Source organism: Pongo abelii, chromosome 1 (genome assembly GCF_028885655.2).
Source record: "Pongo abelii isolate AG06213 chromosome 1, NHGRI_mPonAbe1-v2.0_pri, whole genome shotgun sequence".
Lineage (NCBI taxonomy): Eukaryota > Metazoa > Chordata > Mammalia > Primates > Hominidae > Pongo > Pongo abelii.
This window is the reverse complement of record NC_071985.2, coordinates 199,995,451-200,021,960: the sequence shown is the minus strand read 5'-3', so window position 1 is coordinate 200,021,960 and position 26,510 is coordinate 199,995,451. Positions and strand designations below refer to the sequence as shown.

At 42.3% G+C, this 26,510-nt stretch overlaps 1 protein-coding gene across 7 annotated transcripts in view; it reads right to left on the bottom strand.

The window, feature by feature from the left end:
• Positions 1 to 26,510, bottom strand: part of CSMD2 (CUB and Sushi multiple domains 2) — a 664,749-nt gene that overhangs the window by 28,069 nt on the left and 610,170 nt on the right. For all 7 annotated transcript variants that reach the window (XM_054538082.2, XM_054538100.2, XM_054538088.1 and 4 more), the window contains 5 exons: positions 18,512 to 18,685; positions 16,949 to 17,137; positions 9,448 to 9,621; positions 5,375 to 5,557; positions 740 to 916 (listed from right to left, as the gene is read on the bottom strand). In XM_054538082.2, coding sequence (XP_054394057.1) covers positions 740 to 916; positions 5,375 to 5,557; positions 9,448 to 9,621; positions 16,949 to 17,137; positions 18,512 to 18,685 — 897 coding nt within the window. The remainder of the gene's footprint in view (positions 1 to 739; positions 917 to 5,374; positions 5,558 to 9,447; positions 9,622 to 16,948; positions 17,138 to 18,511; positions 18,686 to 26,510) is intronic.

Genomic DNA, 26,510 nt, shown 5'->3' with positions numbered 1-26,510 from the left:
CTTATGGCCCATGAAAGGGTTATGCCTATGTCATCATATCATTGAGGGTGGGGCTTGGTGACCTCTGGTCTCAAAACCAAAGTGAACTTGACACGGGATTTCAGATGGAGCTGAAATCACAGACTAGGACTTTGACAGGGAGAATCTTGTCACATTTCCTCATCCTATCTCTTCCCTCCAGATGGATCCCACAGTGACTCAATTTTCCTGGAAAAGGTCTGGGACGACCCTTGAGAGAAGCAAGAAATGGCAGCTGTGAGGCTATACCATGCTCAGGAACCCCTACTGGGTGGGGTCGGGTACAAGGAGAGAACGAAGCAACAAAGATGGTGGATAGCCGCATCTTCGAAGTGAAAAGAGAATCAGGTTGAGCTGTGGGGTTTGATCCCTAAGAGAGAAAAAGGAAAGCCCAAGAAATTGACTAGAGCCTGAGAAATGGCCAATATATATTCTCTGCCTCTCTGAGCCTCAGCCATCTCATATACAAAATGGGGATAATAGTAGCTACTTCATGGAGTTATGGTGAAGATCAAATGACATGTGCATATAAAATAAAGTACTTTGCTCAGTGGCTGCCACACAGCATACGCTCAACAGAGGCTATTCATATGATTCTCGTTCAGGCTCAAGTCCCACCATCCCAATCACCCTGCACCATCTTCCATGGATAGCCTTCTCCTCTGGCACGCAGGATCTGGGCCACTGTTGGCCATGGAGCCCACAGGGCCTGGGCTCTCACCGAGGCACTCAGGGTCACTGCCTGTCCAGGTACCATTGACTGAGCAGTGACGGCTGAGCAGGCCTGTGGCGTAGTATCCTTCCCGACACTCATAGACGATAGAGCTGGAGAAAACCAGGCCATCACTGAACACGACTCGGGCATTACTTGGAGTCCCAGGGTTCCCACAAGAGATCACTACGAAGACAAAAATACACGTTATTCACCAGAACAATGGTAGGTATCACCTGGGGGACTGAAAACTGCCCAGAGTGGAAGCCACATGCTACCTCGGGACCCTGTGGATAGAAATGCCTCACATGCTGCTTTTGTATCGAATTTTCTCGCCCCTAGACAGGAAGGAGAGACCCCTATGAATCTTTTGAAATTTCTGAACAAATTCCAGTTTTTTAAAGAAAAAAGATGATCTATTATATTATCGTCCTTAAAATTTTAAACACAATTACTTAATATCACCAAATATCCAACCAGTGCTTGATTTTCCTCAGTTGTCTTTCTCTTTTTTTAATAGTTGATTTGTTTGAATCAGGATCCAAATAGGGTCCACACATGACATTTGGCTGACATGTCTCTAAGACTTTAAACCCAGAGATGATTTTTTCTGCTTCTATGATTTATTTGTTACAGAAACCAGAACATCCGTCCTATAGAACTTCACACTTTCTGGATTTTGCTAACTGCATCAATGAGATACAGTTTAACATATTCCTCTATCCCCTGTATTTCCTTCCTGTAATCAAGTTCCACCTTTTGGCAATGGTATTCATAGGTGGTTTTGGGACCCTCCTATTGCATTGGATAAGAAGCACAGGATGTCTGGGTGTTTTCTTGTTCATGATGTTGAGGCTCATCAGTGATTTTGGGCATGCCTGCCTAATGTGGCATTATGAAGTTTCCATTAGTTTTTCACTTAACAGTTTTAGCAGCCATTGACCAGATTCATTATTTCATTAGGGATTGGAAAGTGGTGATATTCTAATTCTATCATTCTTTCTGCATTAGCTAGAGTTCTTTAAGAAAGACATTTTCTATCATCAAATATTTGCTTACTCTGAAATACTGTTCATATAGGAACACCAGATAATGCTTGATTTTTTTGTGTGTGGTTTTTATTTTAAATCAAATGTCAGAATAATGAGTTGGTTTCCTAGCAAACTCCAAAGGTGACCAATGTGTTTATTTAAGAATCATTTTGAACTCATGGATCTAAAGATATTTTTTATGTTCCCATCCATTGCCATTATTATTCTTATTGATGCTCAGATTCTCCATCTTTAGCCAATAGGAGCCTCTTCTAGTTGGCTCCTCAGTCCCATTAACATGACCTCAGTTATCTTTGGTGGAATCCTTGCTGGAGTGACGAGATGTTCCATATTTGTCTTGTATATTTCCTGTGCCAGCCTGGAAATTAGCCATTTCTCCAAAGAGTCTAGTTTCTTTTAATGGAGAATGGACCACAATCCAGGCACTAAGAGTACTCATTGCCACTGATCTGGTCATTGATTCTAGACTTTTAGAGTTAGAGCTGGGAAAATAACTTCTTAAATTGAAAATACATTGGGATCACGTGGAGGCAGCGAGTGGAAAAACAGATAATAGAGCCTGGGAAGTGTGAGTCAGGGGACGGGGAGGATGAAGAGAAATGGGTTAAAGGGCATGGACATGCAGTTAGAAAGAAAAAATAAGTTCAGTGCTTGATAGCAGAGTAGGTAGACTATAGTCAAAAATGTATTGTACTTGGGTAATGGACACTCTAAATGCCCTGACTTGACCACTGTGCTTTATATATATATATATATATGGTATATATATTAAACAAAATTTCACATGTACCCCATAAACTTGAACAAATAAAACGTAATTAAAAAGAGAAAATATATTATGAGTTTATACTGATATTATCAATCCAAATTTAGGATTAAGGTTTTTTCCTTAACTTTTAAATTTTTATATTTTACCTCTTTTATTCTGAAAATCTTAATGACAATAAATAACTTATAACTTGTATTTGTTTTATCCATATATATTATAGTATTGCATATGTAATAGTTTCGGGATAGTAATATCAATATTATTGTTTACAATATGATTGTTGAAAACAGTTTAAGATTCCTTTGTAGTTCTCTTTGTCCTTAGGATATACACCACAGCCAAATTCCATTTTTTCTAGTCAATTGAAAGAATTATTGGGGTTATTAAGTCACCAACTTGATACATAGTTAGGTTCATTTGTTTCCATAAGGATTTTGATATTTAGAGATTGCATGCTTCTAATCTTTGATTTAATTTAATTTTCTAAGTATGTACGTCATTTATGCAGTCCCCAAATAAAATCTACAAAATGATTCCTATATAATTAGCACAACAGAGAGGCCTTGGCATTCATTCATTCAACAAATATGTGTGCTGCCTCGGTGCCCAGAATACAACAATGACCAGGCTATGTCCCCTGCCCTTGAGGAGCTTAGTCTAGTCTATCAACAGATGAATTAAGATATGACATATTAAGTGTTACAGTTGAAGAGAAAAAGCAATAAGAAGGAAGTAGCTTATTGGGGCTGGAGATAGGAGTTTGAGTAGAACCTTTAAGGACAGGTAGGAGTTTGTCAAGAGCAGTCATCAGAGCCGTGTGCATATGTGTCTTCTCTCTCTCTCTTTCATTTAACAAACATTCACTTCTGGGTCCAACCTCGTAACCATCCACTTTCTGTCCCTGAACACTCAGGTAACTGACATGGTAACTGACTCCACCCTGGGATCTCAGTGGTATGGATGCGGATGTGGGTCACATGAATATGCAAGAAGATACTAAATTCTCCCTTGCATTACATTCTCCCAATGCCACAAATCTCTCTTGCTATGCCTGCAAAATTCTATAGAAACTAACTTTGCAAATAGCTTCCCCAGAAAAGGCAGGACTTTGGGGAGACAGGTGGGAGAGGGCTCCGACTCCATTGTTTCATTTGCTAGGCAGGGGACCCCTGATGGTGACGGGCTAGAGCAAACCTGTCCAACCCACAGCCCATGGACCGCATGTGGCCCAGGACGGCTTTGAATATGGCCCAACACAAATTTATAAACTTTCTTAAAAGATTATGAGACTTTTTGTGATTTTTTCAGCTCATCAGCTATTGTTAGTGTTAGTATATTTTATGTGTAGCCCAAGATAATTCTTCTTCCAGTGTGGCCCAGGGAAGCCAAAAGATTGGATTCCCCTGGGCTAGAGCATCTCCCCTTGCTCTGCAGGACTACTCCACAATATGTTTCCAGCACCCTGCTCTCTAATCATGCCTCTTGTCTCCTCAGCTCCCTCCCTCTGGGATTCATTTTCTGGTGATTATTTGGTCCTATGGGGATCTATGATCCATTGATCCACTTTCTCACTGCCTTTTATTCCACTCAAACATCTGCTCCCTCCTGACCCAGCTTAAATGCCAAGATCCATCATAATCTCTGCCTCACATTCACCCTCTTTTCCCTTGCCGCTTCTGCCAATGTCTTAGTTTGCCTGGCAAATCTCCACCTCTGTACCCAATGCACTGTCTGCTCTGTGCCCACAACTAGGTAGCAAAATGAGCTTGAACAAAAACATGGTCCCACACTGACTGCTCTCACTTTAAATTAATGATCCCCCCACCTTAAATGAGTGCTTAGTGCTGCCTGGCCATTACACACTTCCCAATTCCATTCCACTCATATCTTGCTAGATAATTATTTCATATCATCTCCTTCCTTTTCCAGATCTTCTCACTCAACCTTACTCTCAGCTGTTAAGCCTGCTTCCTGCCTAGGAGAGTACTATGCAGGCTGTGTTTTAGAAAGAGAGAGACAGAGAGATTTGGGGACCAGCTGCAAGAGGAGAGAGAGATTTAAAATATATATATTTTCCCCAGAAACTTAGGAATATATGGAAAAATGACAATTTCTCCCATTGGTGCTACCTCAGGCAACATCACTGAGGGCCTAGATTACTTTGAGAGTTTTCTAAAATTAGATTTGTATATCTTTTGGTACATTGAATATTTGTTTCACGTAGCCTCTTCCCTTAGACTGTAAGCCCCAGGAGATCAAGATGTGTGTCTCCGTCTGTTCAGGCTTGGACATGGTGCCTTCTTGCTGTGTCCTCACATGGCACAAGGGAAAGTGAGCTTTCTAAGGTATTTTCTTTTCTCAATAAGAGCATTAATCCCATTCCATGAGCTAACAACTTCCCAAGACCCCACTTCCTAATACTATCACTGGGTGACCAGGTTTCAACCTATGATTTTTGGGAGGTCACAAATATCCAGACCATGGCAGTGTCCGTCTTGGTCACCATTGTGTCCCCAGCACATTCCACAGCACTTGGCACATAGATGCTGAATGAAACTTATATGGGAAATGAATGAAATAGTGGGTCAAATTCAGTCTTTTTTGATTTCTTCCCTTTTGAGGTGAGAGTGGGAATATGTTTGTCTTTTGATTACTAATGAAAATGCACATGAATTATCTGTTGCAGTCCCTATCAGCCAGGCTGAGGGTTCAAATGGGGCCATGGTTTTTTCTGTGAGGGCAGGATCCTGGGAATAAGAGCAGGAGCAGGGGCGAGCTCTGGGGCTGGGCAAAGGGGAGAAGCAGAATGGTCACATACATTACCTCCACACTCAGGCTGCGAGCCGCTCCACGAGCCGTTGGCTTGACAGGTGCGCTCTGACGATCCCCGGAGCACGTGGCCAGCTTCACAGCTGAAGCGCATCACACTGCCTGGATCAAAGCTGTCCCCCAAACGGATGCCATGAGCCGGGATCCCAGGGTCACCACAAACTCCCACGCTGGTTCCTATGGACCAGAATCACACAAATCCCATTGTTTTTCAGGGAAGAAAAGGGAGTGGAGAAGCAGGGGAGAAAGATACTGGGATGTGACTAAGGGGAAGCAGTGGGTCCCACGAATGAGGCCTAGCACAAGTTACCTGCACATGCTCCTGCCTCCATATGCAATGTTGGAAGAACACAAAGATCTGAGGCCATGGGTAAGTCCCTGGGAACCACACAGGGAGGGGAAGCAAGAAGGCAGAGGAAAGGCTCTGTGGCCCGTGCCAGTCTGGAATTTCAGTGATCCAAACTGGCCACAGGTCGTCCTTCTCCCCTTCCCCTCTTCTCTACAAACACCTGCTGATTCTGTAGTCCCATCTCCTCTCCTGTGCCACTGTCTTAGCTTAGACATTCAACATTCTTTTGCCTGAACTCTTGCAAGAACCTCCTGACTAATGTCCCCTCCTTGTAAACTCTCCCTCTAATCCATCTTCTACTTTGTCCTCTAATCTTAACAATCATTAACCATTTGAACTTTTTTTTTTAAAAAAAATTTTTTCCTGAAGAAACATCTTTACTGGCTCCCCAATGCCCATAGGATAAAGTCCAAACTCCTTAGCATAGCTTCATTTCTCAACCGCCTAGCTTGAATCTTGATCTTGGGCCTTTATTTATTTATTTATTACTTTTTTAAAAGTTTCATTTTATCTTTAATTGACAAATAATCATTGTACATATTTATGGGGTATGAGGTGATGTTTTGATGCATGTATTGTATATTTCCAAGTAGCTGTAGGAGAGAATTTTAAATGTTCTCACCGCAAAGAAATGATAAATATTCAAGGTGATTGATGCTGGGCCTTTCATTAGGGATTCCCTACTCACAAATTATGCCACACAGGTGAGCTCTAGAGTAAACATCTCAGGCCCTCTCATTTCATTTTTGCTTCACCCCTTTCCTCTTGCTACATTCCTATATTTCTCTGGCTTCTGGTATTGTGCAAACCCACTCAAGAGACCTCTAAGGACCCAAGGGGCGAAGAAGGGTAGAGAACAGGAGACAAAACCACAAGATCTATGGTCCCCTGCAGAGCCAACACATTTCATGATATAGAAATGTGTAGGAGATGTCCTTAGATCAGACCAGGCCATAGTAAACATGAGGAAAGAGGAGAAAAGTTATAGAATAAATGACAACTGCATGAAAAGATAAAGTTACAACTGTCATAGAATCTATCTCCTCATGTAACCATGTGTGGGCATCAAATGGTAGCATCTGAGTGACCACATCTAGTTTGCTGGAGCCAATAAATGTTTAAGTCATGTGTACCCCACCACTTGCCACTTATGTCTTTTCTACTTCTCAACCTTGGTATTATTCCCTTTCCTAGTCTAGACTCAGACTGTGAGACACTACCTAACCACATGTTCTCCATTCTGTTTCCCACCATGGAAGAGGGATTCATTTTCAACCTTCAATGTAAACATTAATAAAAGAGAGCTCATCGCATTTGGCTAGGTTTTCTTATCTTTTGAAGGTTTCCAGGATGTAATTCACACAACAGGCAGAACTAGGTCTCCCTGGAAACAATCTTGATGGTGAGCAGCTCCAACCCACACACTGGCTAGCTGACCACAACTGGAGCTAGCACTATTGTAAAATAGGCACAAGATGGTTGACATGGTTTGGCTCTGTGTCCCCACTCAAATCTCATGTTGAATTGTAATCCCCAAGTTGGGGAAGTGACCTGGTGAGAGGTGATTGGATCATGGGGCAGATTTCCCCCTTGCTGTTCTCATGATAGTGAGTGAGTTCTCATGAGATCTGGTTGCTTGAAAGTGGGTTGCACTTTGCTCTCTCTCTCTCCTGCCAGCTGTGTGAAGATGTGCCTGCTTCCCCTTCTGCCATGATTGTAAGTTTCCTGAGACTTTCCCAGAAGCAGAAGCCTGTATAGCCTGCAGAACCGTGAGCTGATTAAACCTCTTCTGTTTATAAATTACCAGTCTCAGGTATGTCTTTTGGCAGTATGAGAACAGACTAACACAATGGTGTTCAGTCCTAGGGGCTTTTTATGAAAGAATGGCCCCAACTACAGTACTGGAATCTTCTAGTTCAGTGATAGAAGGGAGTCTGGACAGGATATTGCACCATGGGGGCAGAGTAGATAGATGGCAACTATTTACGAAAGAGGTAAAGAGAATGACAGTGGAGATATGGGTGGTGAATTTCTTGAAGTAGGTCTCAAACTCCAGAAATCTCTCCATAGCCTTGATGGCACAGTGGTGTATGACTCAAGGACTTAGGAGGTTTTGTTGTGCAACAGTTGGGTCCACTGCTTGCACACAACGAGACTCAAAACTTTGACCTGGAATTCATGAATGTGTATTTCATAGGACTGGCGGGATGCCACTGTTTCAGGAAGGGAGGAACTATCTCTATATCTGTGGTATATACCTAATGTTACTTCCTAATTGCCTATTCTTCTCATCCCTCATGTTCTCATCCAAGGGATTTAAGGTTCACTCATTGTCCAGCCTTCGTGTAGATTGAATCCCTTCTAATTCTGTTTTCAGAGAGCTCCAGGGAGGCTGGAGAGGCAATGTACATGACCCTTGTCCTCTAATGCTGTATTGCCTATTACTTCTACCAGATGTCCAAACAGAAAGAAGCCAGGGCACAGTTAACAGGCCTTCCTCTAGCCCAGCTAAATGAGTCATCATGGCTCCTATATAGTCCTGCCCAGTTCCTTAATTAGGTGTTTAATGAGATTAATAGGGGTGAGAGGCCAAAGTCATGGGTGGTCATATAGAGTGATGTGTCTGGGATTTCCTGGGAAACCAACAGCTCTTTGAGATAGTGGCTTTGGGACTCTCTTCTTTCTGGAGATATCTAATGAATATCTCATTAAATATTCTGGCAGTGACCTAATTTTGGGAGGCAGGCTCATCTGGGAATGTCAAACTGCAAGAACAGTGGCACATCTTATGGGTAAGGTCCGACATCAAGGAGAAGGCTTCTGTATTAGGAGGAGGTCATGATCCTTTCCTCTGAAGGGATCTGGCATGGGAAGGGCTAGGGGTTAATTTCAATGCCAAGGTGGGCCCTCTGAGGAACATCAAGCTGCACAAGCAGCTGCCTCTTGCGGGCAACATGGAATCCCTTCCTAGGGCCAGGCAGGTCCCCCTCAAAGAAGACAAAGCTGCAAGGTGCTAATATTTTAGCTTGGTGGTTTCTGCTATTGGCAGGACAATTCACTTGCAAAATTTTGTTCTGTTATATGACATTACACATTCATTTCTGGTTTGGATACTATGGACATAGGACCTTTGGCAGTTCCCTACGTTCGCTATTTTGATAGCATCTGTCAGTGTCCTCATTAGCAGTAAAATGAACTTAATAGGGAAAGTCTGAGGACTGGTATTTCAAGGCAGTAGGGAAGAAGACTGCACCCCACGGGGTAGCCAGGACATAGGACAAGTTGAGGGGCAGTGATAAGAAAGGGAAGGAGGCTGGGGCCTATGAGTCTGAAACAGAGAAGAAAAGAACACAGGAGTGGGCTTGGACCTGAGCTGATCAACAGGAAGACTTGAACTGTCCCCAGGAACTCATAAAATCAAGTGTCTGGACAGGACTCTGGCCATAGGTTGACCTAAAAAGTTGTGCCCTTCCTAGTTTTGCAATCCCTGGGCATGGTCAGGGCTGACTGAGGGGATAAGGCTGGGCTCAGCCCACCAGAAGCTGAAGCTCCGTTGGGACCTTGTCTCGCTGTGCTTTCTACCTGTGAGGGAAGATATAAGGGTTCTGAGGTCTGATTCCCTCCCATCCATCAATCACACTCACACCTTGGGGGCTCGTCTACCTCCCACCAGTCAAGCATTCCACTGGAGCTCTTTCCTCAATGCCATGCACCATACCTGAGCAGTGAGGGAGGGAGCCAGTCCAGTGTCCATCCAGCCCACACATGCGGGTGCTGTTTCCCACCAGAGTACGCTTGCCAATGCAGCTGTACCGCACCACTGATCCCACAGTATAGCTGTCTCCGGACATCTGGGAGTGAGGCGGGGAGCCCGGATGGCCACAGGACACCACTGTGGGAGAAAAGCAAACATCTCAGTGACTCTGCACAGGGATAGATCACCATCACACAATCCATGCTAGGCTTCTTGAAGCAGGAGGCTGAGAAGAAGAGAAATCCAAGGGTATCTGTTGAAGCAAACTTCCTGCTGGCATGCCCACCTGGCATTGGCAGACAATGCCCACTCAGTGGACAGTTTCAATATCTATGAAATAAGGAATAATACCTGCTCAGCATGTAGCAGATGCACAATAACATTAGATTGTTTTCTTTCTTGCCTCTTATGCTTACCTCTCCCTATTTCCTCATACTCATGATGCCTCTGGGCAGGAAGGTGGTATACAGAGTATACACAAGACAAAAATGGGAGCTCTGTCACCCTCAGACTGTCTTCATTGGCCCCAGATTCCAGAATGAGAGCCAATTATAGTCCTTTTCCATCTGCATCTTACAGTTGCCTCATGAGTTGTCCCCAACCTGTCCCCTACAGTATGCAAGTTCCCTTTACCAAAATACTGAAGTATAGCTGTGAAAACAAGTAACAAGATTAGAACACCAGAACTGAGATGTCTAGGCGAGGGCAGGGCAAACTTTCAACATCGCTGGGGCTGGTCTTCCCACTGATCTTGTCACAGGATCACAGGTTGATCCTAAGATTCTCTCATGTACTCAACCCACATTTATTGAGTCCTTGTCAAGTGCTAGGCACTCCGCGTGTTTGGGAAGATCAAGTGACTTTGAGAAGTGACTTGAATGATGTGAAGAGGCCAGCCATGCAAAATCTTGCAGAAGAGTATTGTGGGGGATGGAACATCAGGTATAAAGGGCCAGAGGCCAGAGTGAGTTTGCTGTGTTTGAGAGACAACAAGGAAGCCAGGGATGCTGGACTGGAATAAGCCAGGACAGAATGGAAGAAGACAAGGGTGGAGAGGTCACTACGAGCCAGATCACGGCATGAAATTTGGATTTTATTATGAGCATCTTGGGAAGCCACTGGAGTTATATGATCTGATTTACATTTTAACAAGATTATACTGGCTACTGTGTGGAGAAAGGACCGGGTGGTACAGGAAAGAGGGAGCTGTTGCAGTAGTTCAAGGAGAGATGATAATGTCTTGAAGTCTGGTAGGAGAACCCTGTAGACATCATACCCAGAAAGGACAAAGAGCATAGCATAGAGGCAGACCACAACAGGTGACCAAGTGGTAAAACCTGGGTTGGGCCAGTGCTGACCCTGATGATGAATTTTGGTAGGTACTGGGATGGTAAGAATGGGTCTTAGGTATCTTCACTTCTCAGTGTGGTCTTAATATGGGTCAAACATTGTTCTAACTGCTTATGGTAGATTATCTGCAAAGACTGCTGCTACTAACAATTCCTCCCATCAAGGACGTGGAGTCTGTTTCCCCTTTCCCCTCCCCTTGAATCAGGTGGCCTTGTGACTTGCTTTGAAAAACAAAACATGGTGGAAGTGACGTTGAGCCAAGTTACATCCTAAGAGGCTTGGCAGCTTCTACCTTCATTGTTTGGAGTACTATGCCACCATGTAAGGAAGTTTGGCAGAGACTACCGAATGACAAGAACTCGTATGAGGGGAGGGACCATGGACAATCACAATGCTCCAGCTGACAGCCAGTGCCAAGATGTGAGTGAGGCCATCTCGGATCTTCTAGGCCCACCTGAGCCACAACAGCCAATAACATGTGGAGCAGAGATGAGCTGTCTCCACTAAACCCTGCCAGAATTGCCAATCATAAGCAAGAAAATGGTTGTTGCATTAAGTCACTATGATTTATTACACAGTAAACACATAAAAAGATGCTTAACATCATTCATCATTAGAGAAATATAAATGTAAACTACAATGAGATAGCACTTTGCATCCACTAGGATGGTTATAATACAAATGATGAACAATAACAAGCACAGGAAAGAATATGGAGAAATCGTAATCCTCATACACTGCTGGTAGAAATGGAAAATGGTGCAACCACTTTGGAAAACAGTTTGGCAGTTCCTCAAAAAGTTAAATATAGAGTTCCTACGTGACTTGGCAATCTCTCTCCAAGGTATATGCCCAAGAGAATTGACATGTGTTCACACAAAAACTTATACACAAATGTTCAAAGCAGCATAATTCATAATAGCTAAAAAATGGAAACATAATAGTCCCAGTTCATCTATCAGTTGTTGAATGGATAAACAAGATGTGGTATATTCATACCATGAAATAGTAGTTGGCCAAAAGGAATAAAGTATTGATGTATGCTAAAACATGGATGAACTTTGAAAATTTTATGTTAAGTGGAAGTAGCCAGACACAAAAGACACACATATAATTCCATTTATATGAAATGTCCAGAATAGGTAAATCCATAGAGACAGAAAAGTACATTAGAGGTTGCCAGAAGCTGGGGTGGGGGTGGGCAATGGGGAGTAACTTTTAAGTGCTGCTTGGGAATGATGAAAGTGTTCTGGAATTAGACAGTGATGATACTTGTACAACTTTGTGAATACACTAAAATCACTGAATTGTATACATTAAAAGAACGCATTTTATGGTGTGTGAATTATATTTCACTAAGAAAAGAAAGAAAAAATGCAAATGGATTAAATCCTCCACTTGAAAGAAAAGATTGTCAGATGTGGTTTAAAAATCACAATTACATGCTTTTTACATAGAGAGCAGTTAAAAATAAAATGATAAAAAAATCATGCCAACACTAAAAGAAAGAAGCTGGTTATAAGTTACAGGTGCACCTAGTTTTACTGTGTCTTTCTTTAGTGTGCTTTACAGATGTTGTGTTTTTTTACAAATGAAAGGTTTTTGGTAACCCTGTGTTGAGCAAGCCTAACAGCACCATTTTCCCAATAATACGTGCTCACTTCATGTCTCTGCATCACATTTTGGTAATTCTCACAATATTTCAAATGTTTTCATTATTGTTACATCTGTTATGGTGATCTGTGATCAGTGATCTTTGATGTCACTATTGTAATTGTTTTGGGGTGCCATGAACCATGCACAAGTAAAATGGAGAACTTAATTGATAAATGTTGTGTGTGTTCTGACTGCTACACCAACTGGCCATTCTTTGTCTATCTCCCTCTCCTTGAGTGCCCCTATTCCCTGAGACCCACCAATATTGAAATTAGGCCAATTAATAGCCCTATGATGTCCTCTAAGTGTTCAAGTGAAATGAAGAGTTGCGTCTCTCACTTTAAATCAAAAGTTAGGAATGATTAAAAGCTTAGTGAGGAAGGCATGTTGAAAGCTGAGACAGCCCTAAAGCTAAGCCTCTTGAGCCAAACAATTAGCAAAATTGTGAATGCAAGGAAAAGTTCCTGCAGGAAATCAGAAGGGCTGCTTCCATGAACACATGAATAAGAAAATGAAAACAGCCTTATTGCTGATATGGAGAAAGTTTGAGTAAGTCTTTATTGTAGGTGGCTATCCTGTGCATTGTAGGATGTTTAGCATCGTCCTTGGCGTCCACCTACCATAGAAGGTAGGTAGATCTGGACAGAAGATCAAACCAGCCACAACATTCCCTTAAGCCAAAGCCTAATCCAAAGCAAGGCCCTAACCCTCTTCAATTCTATGAAGGCTGAGAGAGTTGAGGAAGCTGCAGAAGAAAAGTACAAAGCAAGCAGAGGTTGGCTTATGAGGTTTAAGGAAAGAGGCCATTTCTATAACATAAAAGTACAAAGTGAAGCAGCAAGTGCTGATGTGGAAGCTATAGCAAGTTATCCAGAAGATCTAGCTAAGCTAATTGATGAAGGTGGCTACACTAAACAACATATTTTAAAGGTAGAAAAAACAGCCTTTTTTTTTTTGAGACAGAGTCTTGCTCTGTCACCAGGCTGGAGTACAGTGGCACCATCTCGGCTCACTGCAACCTCTTCCGCCTCCCAGGTTCAAGCAATTCCCCTGCCTCAGCCTCCCGAGTAGCTGGGACTACAGGTGCGCACCACCACGCCTGGCTAATTTTTTTTGTGTTTTAGTAGAGACGGGGTTTCACCATGTTGGCCAGGATGGTCTGAATTTCCTGACCTCGTGATCTGCCCACCTCGGCCTCCCAAAGTGCTGGGATTACATGCATGAGCCACTGACACCCTTCTATTTGAAGAAGATGCCATCTAGGACTTTCATAGCTAGAGAGAAGTCAATGCCTGGCTTCAAAATTTCAAAAGACTGAATGACTCTCTTGTTAGGGATGAATGCAGCTGGTGATTTTAAGTGGGAGCCAATGCTCATTTACCATTCTGAAAATCCTAGGGCCCTTAAGAATTATTCTAAATCTACTCTGCTTGTGCTCTATAAATGGAACAACAAAGCCTGGATGACAGCACATCTGTTTATAGCATGGCTTATTGAACATCTTAAGTCCACTGTTGAGACCTACTGCTCAGAAAAAAGAGATTCCTTTCAAAATAATACTGCTCATTGACAATGCACCTGGTCAGCCAAGTGCTAAATGATGGAGAGCTCCTGTACATCAGAACTGGAGATGTACAGGAATTGAATGTTGTTTTCATGCCTGCTAACACAACATCCACTCTGCAGCCCATGGATCAAGAAATAATTTTGACTTTCAAGTCTTATTATGTAAGAAACACATTTCATAAGGCTATAACTTCCACAGATAGTGTATTCCTCTGATGGATCTGGGCAGAGTATATTGAAAACCTTCTGGAAAGGATTAACCATTCTAGATGCCATTAAGAAGATTTGTGATTCATGGGCGGAGGTCCAAATATCAACATTAACAGGAGTTTGGAAAAAGCTGATTCCACCCCTCACACATGACTTGGAGGGGTTCAAGACTTCAGTGGAGGAGGTCACTGCAGATGTGGTAAAAGTAGCAAAAGAACTAGAATGAGAAGTGGAGCCTGAAGGTGTGTGACTGAATTACTGAAATCTCATGATCAATCTCAAACAGATGAGAAGCTGCATCTTGTGGATGAGCAAAGAAAGTGATTTCCTGAGAAGAATCAGGAAACTACTTTTGGTGAAAATGCTGTGAACATTGTTGAAACAGCAACAAAGGATTTAGAACTTCACATGAAGTTAGTTGATAAAGTGGCAGCAGGATTTGAGAAGACTGACTGCAATTTTGAAAGGCATTATACTGTGTAGGTAAAATGCTATCAAACAGCGGCATACACTACAGAGAAACCTTGCATGAAAGGAAGAGTCAATCCATGTGGCAGACTTCACTGTTGTCTTATTTCAAGAAATTGTCACAGCCACACCAGCCTTCACCACCCCGATCGGTTTGCAGTCATCAACATCGAGGCAAAGTCTCCACCAGCAAAGAGTATGACTTGCTAAGGGCTCAGATGATTGTTAGTATTTTTTAGCAATAAAGTATTTTTAATTAAGGTATGCATATTTTTTGACATGATACTACTGCACACTTAGACTATACTGGAATACTAAAAAAATTGTGTGACTTATTTTATTGCGATATTTGCTTTATTGCAGTAGTCTGGGACTGGACTTGCAATATCGCCAATGTATGCCTCTATATTAATATATATACCTGTTAGTTATATCAACAGCAACATTAACAGGAGTTTGGAGTAAGCTGATTCTAACCCTCATGCATGACTTTGATGGGTTCAAGACTTCATTGGAGGATCTCACTCCTCCACTGAAGCAGCATCAAGAGAACTAGAATTAGAGCAGCAAGAGAACCAGAATTAGAAGAGGAGCCTGAATATGTGACTGAATTAACTTTAGAGAAAACAAGCATCGGGACAAAAAGTTAATATAGATAGGGTCATTTATCATTTCTTATGATAAAAGCTGCATTTTACTAGAAGAAAAAACAATTTGAGTCCACTAGGGGCTCTGACTCTCAGCTGGCACCACTGTACACAGGTGGTGTCCATTTCTGACCCCAAACAATTTGCTGGTCATAAATGGGATTGGATGGCCAGTCCAGAGTTCTCAAGCAAGGAAAATACAAGCAGTGAGCAGCTATACCAGGCTCCTGTTGGACCTACAGCCACGAGGGCATAAAAAAATGCAGTTGTTCAGACTGGAGGGCTTACAAAATGTATATAATCTGCCAAAGGTAGGTGGACTGCTGCATGGCCTTAACTGCATATCTATTACTCCCTCTTGAGTGCATCTTCACCTTTGCTTCTTGGAAGATGGGGGAGAGAGAAATCTATGTGGATTCACCTTTAGGAAACAGAGGGGAGAGAAGGAAACCAAGGGGTTGCTCTTCTCATAAGGATGTGTAAGGCCAGGGACCAGATGTCAGGTGATACGGTTTGGCTGTTTCCCCACCCAAACCACATCTTGAATTGTAGTTCCCATAATCTCCACGTGCTGTGAGAGAGACCCAGTGGGAGGTAATTGAATCATGGGGGCAGTTATCTTCATGCTGTTCTCACGATAGTGAGTGAGTTTTCATAAGATCTGATGGTTTTATAAGGGGCTTTTCCCCAACTTTGCTCATTCTTCTCTCCCCTGCCACCATGTGAAGAAGGACATGTTTGCTTCTCCTTCCACCATGATTGTAAGTTTCCTGAGGCCTCCCAGCCCTGTGAAACTGTGAGTCAATTAAACCTCTTTCCTTTATAAATTACCCAGTCTTGGGCAGTTCTTTATAGCAGTGGGAGAACAGACTAATACATCAGGATTTTGAGCACCTCCCCAACCCCTTTTAAAAAACCTGTTGTCCCCATATCTCTTCCTAACAATAATTAATGTGATCATTGTTTATTGAGTAGCTACTATGTACCAGACATTATGCTGGCACTTTTAATAGATTTTTTTTCTTTAATCCTCTAATAACCCTATGGAATAGGTACTGGCATCATTTTTATAGATGAAGAAACTGAGGCTCTGAGAGGTTAGTGAATTTTTCCCAAACCACACTACTTGTTCAGTAGCAAAGCCAGAATTCCAGTCCAAGTTGGTCTGCCTCCAGAGTCTGTGGCCTCTCTGCTTCAGCCCTTTAAACGGAAGGGGTTCATGTGCTGTCTTTCTGGAAGGGCAAGGAAAGGGTAAGGTTGGCAGATGATGTCCCGCGAGGCAGCCAGTTCTGAAAAAAGGGAACTCTGTAAGCTGAAGAGGGTGGTAACTAGAGAGGAAAGGGACCAGGTCTCTAGCTAGGAAAGTGAGAACACAAAAATTGGTATGGCAAGTCACCCAACAGGGGCTCAAGAAGGAATCTGAAATCCCAGGAGTAGCCAGAGTGACTGTCACCATAAGGCAACACATACATGTGCGGACACACACACACACATACGCACAGAGGGGAGGACTCTTCTTTGACATGGGCCACCCCATCAATCATTTTGAGCAGGTGACATCTACTTACAGAGACACTGGGGGCGGGGACGGTCCCATGTGCCATCTCCCTGGCAGCTGAGCACTGGGGTGCCCAGGAGGTAGAAGCCGTGGTTGCACCGGTAAGACACAGTGGTGCCGAAGCTGAACCTGTGCAGGCCGCTGGCGTGGACCTGACGAACACTATTTTCTTGGTGTCCAGGATCTGTACAGTTGATGACTGCAATTGAACAGAAGTCCAAACAGGCATGGATTCCCAGTATAGTAAAATCTTCCGAGCAAAACTAGGCAATGAAGCAGACCCTGTCTGGAGGGTTAGCTGGTCCCGAGGTTGCTGGACTTCTCCCCTCACCTTGGTTACCTGGTCAGAAGAGTCATCCTTCCATGTCCAGCTAGACATCACCTCCTTAGAGAACCCTTCCCACCTTTTCCCAGATTGATTACTCCCTTTCTGGTACTCCCTTGCACAAATTGCTATTGCTGACTTTACCAGCCTATGCTGTGACTTGTTTGAACACACGAGTCCCTTGAGGGCATGAATGTCTAGTCTCCATGTGTCTGATCCTAGAACAATGTGCCTCTCACAGCAAAGCTTGTCAATTGTAAAACTGATGCATTTGAACTGACTTGAACAGGGCTGAGTTCTTTTATAAATGGTTTTAATCACTTTTATAAGTATTTCAGGGACAGATTAATATCCTGGGGGATATATTTGACTTTAAAATCTTAAAAGTGTTTCCAAAGCAGCTTAACTCAAAATCAGGATAAGATTTTAGAATAATGACAATATTATTCATAACCCATGACTATACTTTTCTTTCCAAACATCTTCAAATCCATTATCTTACCTGAGTCTCAAACTCATCATATGAAGTGGGCAGGAAGGTATTTTTTAAAAATCTTTGATAAGCCTTTAAGGATTTTTACTTTTGATGAGACTCTCTGAGGCTTCACTGCTGTCAAAAGCCTCTAAAAGCATTAGAAGCTATTTCTTAAATACTCCAAATGGAGCCAGGACATTGTGTATTCTCTCTGCCTTTTGAGTCTTTGGCTCCCTCTCTGTGTATTTTCCCCCAGCCCTCACCCCCTTTATCTCAACTCTTAGGCTCTCTGCTTTTTAACCTTCTGCTTTTTCATCAAGAATGGGGATCTCTTAAGTGTGGTTCCAAAGAAGCTGCAGCAGCCATTTTGCAACCACAAGGAAAGACCAAGATATTGCTCCTGATCTCGTGGAGCAGCTGTAGAAATAATATTACTTCTAGATTTATTGTTTATGTGAGAAAAATAAACCTCTGTTAAAAAATAATGGGGCTTTATAAGATAATGATACATTATTTGTTCAATGAAAGGTAAAGAAGAAGACTTGAAAGATAAAACTAAGTTTTGCTTTCCTTATATAACCCATGATGATGAAATTTTATGTGGCTCTATCTAAGGGTTGAGAAAGTCCTCATTTATGACCCTTCTCTGCTCCATCTTCCCTATCTGGGTCAGAATGATGCCAGAATGAATTCACTGGCTTCTTTTTCTGAGCTACAGAACCACATATGGCAGAAATGGTGGGGACTGCAGTGGGAGAGAAAGGGTGACTCACTTCTGCAGGTGGGCAGCATGTCACTCCATTGCCCGCTGGCCAGGCATTGGGACCTAGCAGCCCCCTCAGCCATGTACCCGGGGTTGCAAACAAACTTGACCACATCGTTGAGGTTAAACTGGTTGCCCTGAGTGAGGCCGTTGACAGGGTTGCCTGGGTGTCCACAGGTAATTGCTGTAATCAAAACAGAAGATAGGTAAGCCCTCCTACTATTCCACACCCCTCAAAATTTATCCACCTCTCACCTGGCATCTCTTATGCCATCAGTGAAGTTCAGCCCTAAGTCTAACTTCAATCTCTTTTGCTGTAAAACTTTTATAAACTGAAATTGTCAGGGGAATCTTCTGTCTTCCTTGAAGATATGTCTGTAGCTTGGACAACTTGAGATCAATCATTCTATGACTTCCCATAGAGTGTTAGGCCTGGACTGTGGTTCTCTGTGGTCTGAGCGGTCAGTCCTATCTTATTTTCCTTGCCTCTGATGCCCTCGGCTCCCCAGATCCATTCTTAATTGCTGGGTATACTGATGGCCAACTGTCAGCTGGTTTAGGCCCATCCTCATCCCTGAGCCAACCTTGTAGAACCAGAGTGAATACTAACCAAGACTGGTGCAGAGTTCAGTCACCCTGCTAGATAAACGGCCCGGGTAAACTGGAGAAGCAGAGCTGCTGTTTGGAGAGAACCCACTACCTCCTATTCCTTCCATGGCAAGGGAGTTCAGTTAGTGCACTTTGATCTGTGCGACTTGGGAATAATGAGCTGGCATGTTTGGCTCAGCATCCCTTCTTCTTCTAGGGACCTAGTTGTCTGCAGGGAGCAATGTTCTCGGCTGCTCTCAGCTGTTGAGGAGGCAGGCTATCCCCAACACTGCAGGGCTGCATGCCCTACTGCAGTGTTGCCTCTGTGGGTGGGTGAATCCATCTCATCCTGGGTTCATGTAGCAGCCTCCTTCTGACTCTCACATTAAGCTCCATTTTCCAACTTAGCCTTTATTAGTAAGCGAGGTAATATTTGGGCCTCCACCTACCAGTCTGTTTTACTATTTTGTTCAGAAATGAGCAGGGAAGAGAAAAGGGATGTGGTATTTGCAGGTCACCATGCTTATCCCTGCATCCCTCTGATTCCCCCTTCTTCCCAGTGGTATAGCTCACTCCATTTGGCTGCACTGGCCTCTTGGAGGTTTCATGAATATACAAAGCAAGTTCCTGCCCCAGGGCCTTTGCACTTGCTTTTTTCTCTACCTAGGACATTGTTCCTGCAGATATCCCTTAACTCCTGCCCTCTTCTTCTCAGGTCTCTCCTCAAATTAACAATGTCAGTGAGGCCTTCCCTTAGTCCCTAGCGGGCCAGCATTGCCAGTACTGCCAGGTCCCTTGCTCTGCTCAACCTCTCTCCATAGCACTGTCAGCAACCAACACACCACAGCAATTCTGTATTTGTTTATTGCTTATCACCCTTCAGCTGAATGCAAGCTCCTTGAGGTCAGGGACTTGGTTTTGCTTACTGCTGCATCCTTGGTGTATGTACCAGTGCCTGACATTCAGCAGGAGTGTGATAAATATTTGCTGAGTGAATCAGCAAATGAGTAAGTGCATGAATGGATGGATGCCTAGGCTTCTTCTTTGATCCTTAGTCCTTAGTTCTATTTCGTCCCGGCCTGGCATCCTGGTCTCATGGGGTTGAACTCCCACCTGATGCTTTTGCCAGGCCTCTCGCTTTGTTCTGGGTTTTAATTTGTGGGAAGATTAGGAACCATAAGGGATGTTCTCTTTGCCCAATACTTAAATCCATGAGGATCCCACCTAAGACCCAAATGGTGATAATGGGGATGGGGGTGTAAGATGAGGAAGTACTCAGTCTTTGCTGTGGCCAGATCTGGTATTTTCTGGGCTAGTTCTCTTTTGCAAATCTCAGTAGAAGAAACCCTGACTCCAGTGGAGGGAGCCAGGAAGAGCAGAGGACATGCTGTCAGTGGACCACAGGGGTTCAAAGCAGCCTGGCATGGTGAGATGAGAATGAGCTATGAAGGCCAGCAGACCAGGATTTTGGCTCAGCTCTGCCCCTTCCTGACTTTGGGTCTAAGGATAATTCACTTTGAGCCTTGGTTTCTATAGCTGCAAAGTAAGAATTTTGATATGCATTTCACAGGGTTGCTTTGAAAATAGATTCAATTCACATAATTATTTATAATCAAATGTCTACTGAGTGCCTTTTATGAGCTAGGTACTCTGCTATGGAGTGGAATATACAAAGAAGAACACGAAATGTTCTCTGACCTCAGGAAGCTCATTTCACAGACTTGTAGGCGGGCAGGCAGGGAAGCGGCTGTTAAACCCAGTGGGCTGGTTCTGAGATAGAGCCAGTACAGAGGACCATGGCTTCTACCCTCCTTTGGGGAGAGAGTGGGTCAAAGAGGGTCCCACAGGGAGTGGCATGAGGTCTGATCTAGGTCTCAAGGGTGAGTAGGGCTTTGCCAGGTCAAGAAGGTGGTGGGAGAGCAGGGATAAGAATCGCAGCATCTGTAAACCCCTGAAATTATATGCAAGGCACTGGGTGCTTGCAGCCAGCTCGGGAGAGGGTCCATTACTTTCACCAGATTTGCAAAAGGTCATGATGCCCCTTCCCTGAAGGTAGAAATCACTCATATAAAGAGAGAGAAGAGTGTTGAGGATTAAAACCTTTGGGAATACCACTTTTTGAAGGGCAGATGTTAAAAAAGAAAAAACCTAAAGGAAACTGAGGAGTGATCAAAAAAGTAGTAAAGCAAAAAGCTCTACAGGAGGGGGTAGTCGTCACAGAGCCAAGAGCCTCAAGAATTGTCAGATATCCCTGATAGATCAAATAAGATAAAGATGAAAAGGTGTTCATCAGATTCATCAATAGGACCATTGGTGACTTGCAAGTGTCCCCTGCCTGGTTCAGGCTCTTACTCACTGCTTCCCACATATTCCCAAGCCACAGGCCCTGGACCAGGATCAGCAGGAGAAGAAGCTGCTGTGACCAGGTGTCATCTCTGGTGCCCCCATATAAGTTCTTCATGCTCTCTTTAGGTCCCAGGCTTTCTGGCTGCTTGGAAGCTTTGGCTGGCACTTCTCAGATTCCTGCTCTGCAGCTCTTGGGTAGAAGAGGCTCTGAGCATTCTAGAACATGGCCTAGGACCAGAGGTCCTGTTGACTGGGATGGAAGTTCTTTCTGGCTAGAGCAGAGAAGTGGCCTTTGCTGCTAATGAGAGGGGAGAGGTGGAGGCAATTAGTGTAGGCAACTCTCTCAAGCAGCATGGCCATGTGATGGTTAATTTCACGTGTCAGCTTGGTTAGGCTGTGATACCTAGACATATGGCCAAACATTAGTCCACATTGTTCTAGATGTTTCTGTGAAGGTATGTTTTAGATGAGATAACATTTCAATCAGGAGGCTTTGAGTGAAATAGATTATGAGGCCCTCCATAATGTGGGTGGGACTCATCCAATCAGTTGAAGGCCTCAAGAGAAAAGGCAGCCTGCTATCCCTGGAAGAAGAGGGAATTCAGCTAGCAGCCTGCCTTCAGACTTGAGCTGTGATTATTTCCTGGGTCTCCAGCCTGCCAGCCTATGCTGGTGATTTTGGACTTGCCAGTCTCCACAATTGTGTGAGCCAGTTCCTTAAAATAAATTGTACTCTCTCTCTCTATACACCTCCTATTGGTTCTGTTTCTCTGGAGGACTCTGAACTAATACAGGCTGCCATGGGCAGAAGAATAAGGCATCGTTAGGAGGAAAGTAGAGGTCCTGATAAGGCTGGAGCACTTAATAGACTTTTGAGCACATTTCAGGACAACTAGACCTAGGTTCCTAAGGGCAGAGATGATGTATGACACATTCAATTCATGTTGATCCTCAACACCTAACACAGGTGTTAGGATCAACAGGTGTTAGCATAACAGATGCTAAGGGAATCTTTATTGAATATGGTCTTAGAAGCTGAGGGAAACAGAAAGGGAAGGTCCATGGTAAGATAGGAGAGGATTAAGAATAGACTAAGCTCACTAAGGAGGCAGGAGGGAAGGAGATCCAGAGACTGGTGGAGGGATTAGACATGGGCTGGGAGAGAGATTCTTCTACTGAGGTGGGAGAGAAGGGGCAAGGATGGATGTACACAGAGTAGATGTGTGGGTGGGGAAGCTGAAAGTAGGAGAAGCTATTGTCTGATGGCTTCTATCTTCTCTGCAGAATAGAAAGTGATATTATATGATTAGCTAACAATTGTTAGGGCTTGCAGTCATTGTCTCATTTAATCCTCACAACCCTATGAGGTAGGCACCACCATTATACCCACAGAAAACAGAATTTCAGAGGATTCAAGAGGTTTGTTCAAGGGTCACAGTTTCTAAATGTCTCATCTGAATTTTGAACCCAGCTTCTCTGATTCCAAGCCATCTTAACTGTTCAACTTAGTTATTTGCTGAGAATGTAGGTAGGGGCGATGGAATATAAGTCTTTAGAAAGGAGGCAGAATTATAAAACAGCTGCGTGGAGAAAGGGCAAGGGAACTGACTGAGGAAATGAAGAGGACAGCTGGAAAATTTTGAGAGTCTGGTTGACATTGGAAACCTTGACTTTGTATGTACTGGCAGCTAACACAGTGCCTAGCACAGAGTAAACACTTACAAATATTTGTTCTTTTATTCTTGCTTTCTTCCTCCAGATAATTCCCAAACCTCTGTGCTCCAAGAGAGAATGGGCCTTAGTGTAAGAGATCCTGGATTCTGTAATGTGATGGTGGCAGCATTACTACCACCACTACCATCATCATCATCATCATCATCATCATCATCATCATCATCATCATCACACAGCAGCAGCAGCAACTGCTGCTGAACATCTGGATCAGACACCGGTCTAACTATCTTATGTGTATTAATTTATTTAATGCTCCCAGTAGTCTTTGAGGTGCCTGCTTTTTACAGGTGACAAGACTGAGACCTAATGAGGTAAATCGACCTACCTAGAGTTACATAGCCACAGCAGATCTGGTGGTAGAGCTGAGATGTAAACCCAGGCAATCTGGGTCCATCCACACCTGAGTGCCTAACTACTTCACTCACTGCCTTTGAATGTGGTCCAGTCTAACGTTCAATGTCTTTAGGCCAGGCAGACATTCTCCATCCAGACCCCGACAGTCTCTATCATTTAATACCTAAATCTCTTTGTATACATCGTGCACCAATTTCCTGAGGGCATCTGCATGTTCTTCTGGGTGAAACTAAACATGTTTTATTTAGACACATCTGAAAGAGTAACTGAATATAGATGGATCTTTATTTTTTATTATTTTTGAGATGGGGTCTCACTATGTTGCCCAGGCTTGTTTCAAATCCCCAGGCTCAACTGATCCTCTGACCTCAGCCTCCTGAATAGCTGGGACTACAAGCACAAGCTACCATATCCGGCTTGGGTCTTGCTTTCTGTAAATCTTAAGAAGTTATTAAGACTAATTTCATGCATTGTTTTTTGAGAAGTTCTCATTATTTTATGGCCCTATCCCATATATAAAAAGCCAAAAGAAGAAGAATTAAAATAAAAAACCTGCCTTACAAAAATTAAGAAGGAAAACTTGCACTTTACATAAAGGCTCACTTTAGGGAAATTTAAAAAGTGAAGAATTATCCAAATTACTTCCAGGCAGCTAAGCATAACAGTGCTTGCCTAAATCAAAAAAATGCAGATTAACCGGAAGAATAAATAATAGAAAACCAGGCCTGCAGCCTAACTAGAAGCCAGAGAGTGCTACAAACTTTAAATTACATGTAAGAAGAGAAATATACACTAAGCCCAGGCAGAGTTACTTCTCATGGTTCTGTTGCAAGCTTTTGTGGAGAGCAAGACTGTATGAGAAAGAGAAGAGAGGAGCAGGTGAAGTGCTTAACACTGATCTAAAATCACTGCCAGAAGGAGAAAATCCATCTCATATATGAATATATTGAAAACAAATCTTTGTATGTCAATGTACAATCACAGAAAAGGGACATAAAAGTGTGTGTGATTCTCCCTCATTGCTTCTGGAAGAAAAGAAAGTGACATCCTCTGAGTGATAAAGGGAATAAGAAGCAATGATGGGATAACTTGAGGTTCTGCAAGACAAAAGAAAAACACGCAAACAAACAAAAATGATGGACACACAACCTCTTCCTTACCACACACAAAGCTTTATATTAAAAAAAATAAATAAACAAAACAAAGGCAAACATCCAAGAGAATCAAAATGAGATAAAGAAGTAAAAACGATCAGAGAGAAAGACTTTGTAACACTGACAGAAAAGGGTACTACGAAACTACACTAAAGCCATAAAATGAATAGAAGACATCAACCTAAATGTATACGAAGCTACTTTAAGAAAAAAATAGAAAAGAATTCAAGCATTTCATCTGATGAAAACCTCCTCACCAAAAACAAAACATGTGAAGCATAAGAAAAATGTAGCAGCATTCTAAACTGAACTAAATATTCTCAAATAAGCATCTGGAGATACTTTAAAAACCACCATGAAAATCAGAAAATAAAAAACTGAACAGCACAAATGGACAAAAGGTGGAAGAATATAAAAGATAACTGATTGTATGCTTTAAAGAGATAAAAGAAAAAGACAAAACCATCTGAGAAATGAAGACTAAATTATAAGAGGCCCAAGAAAGAATATTCTCAAATGATAATTTAATAAGAGTTACTGAAGAAAGTCAGGCAAAAAACCAAGGGAATTAAAATGAGATAAAGAGGTGAAAATAATGAGAGAGAGGCTGAGAGAGAAGATAGGCAAAGAAGATTCAACATACACATAATCAGAGCTGATGAAGAAGAAAAAAAAAACAGTTGGAAACAAAGCAATACCAGTGTTTAAAACCATAATCCAAGAAAAGTCTTTGGAAATAAAGAAAGACCTGAATCTATATATTCAAAGACCCACAGAATACCTAGGGAAATTGTCTTGGAATAATTAACTCTGAAGCATGTCCTAGTAAAAATATTAGACTTTAGGATAAAGGGAAAAATAATCAGGAACCTCAAAAAAACAACCAAATAACCTATAAGAAAAATACAATTAAAATAATATTATAATTCCAAAAGTCAAATACGTAGAAACAGAGAGTAGAATGGTGGTTACCATGGGTGGAGAAGTGGGGGAAATGGGAGACAGCAAAATTAAGACTGAACATATCAGTCATATTGATATATGTGAATGAGTTTAACTAACCAACTAAAAGAAAAAGATGGTTAAGTTAGCTCATAAGGCAATTTATACTGCATACAAGAATCACACCTAAGAGAATCAGAAGGCTAAAATAAAATGGTCAAAGGTGCATCCGGCAAAAGAATTAAAGCAGGGGTTGTAAGCCTAATATCAAGCAAAGTACAATTCTAGCTAAAAAATGTTAAAAGTGACAAAAAAGTAATCTTTAAAGGCTAAAAACTACAATGTGCAATGGAGTTACTAGTTATGAATATCTATGCACCAAATAACACAGCAACCATCTTTATAGAACAGGAACTACAGGAAGTGCAAGGAAAAATAGAAACACACTAATAATAGAAAACTTTAAATACATGTCTCAGAATAAAAAAGATTGAGTGGGTGAAAAGTAAGAATGTAAAGGACATAGACAACATAATCAATCAGGTATATCTCATGAATATATAAATAAAACATGACATCCTAATATCCTTTCTTCTCAAGGGCACATGGGACATTCATAACAACTAACCAACTATTAGGTCACAAAGAAAGCTTCAGTCAATTCCATGAAGTAGAAATATTACATACAATGCAATAAAATTAGAAATGAATAACATAATGAAAAAAAGGGCCTTCCACCTAGAAACAAATCCTTCTATTAAAAATTTTCTATGTAAAAGGGGAAATCAATACCAAAATTATAGAATTTCTAATAAATAATAAACATTTATTATTAGACTCTATAGGATACAATTAAAGCAGTGATCAGTGGAAATTTCATAGTCTTAAGCA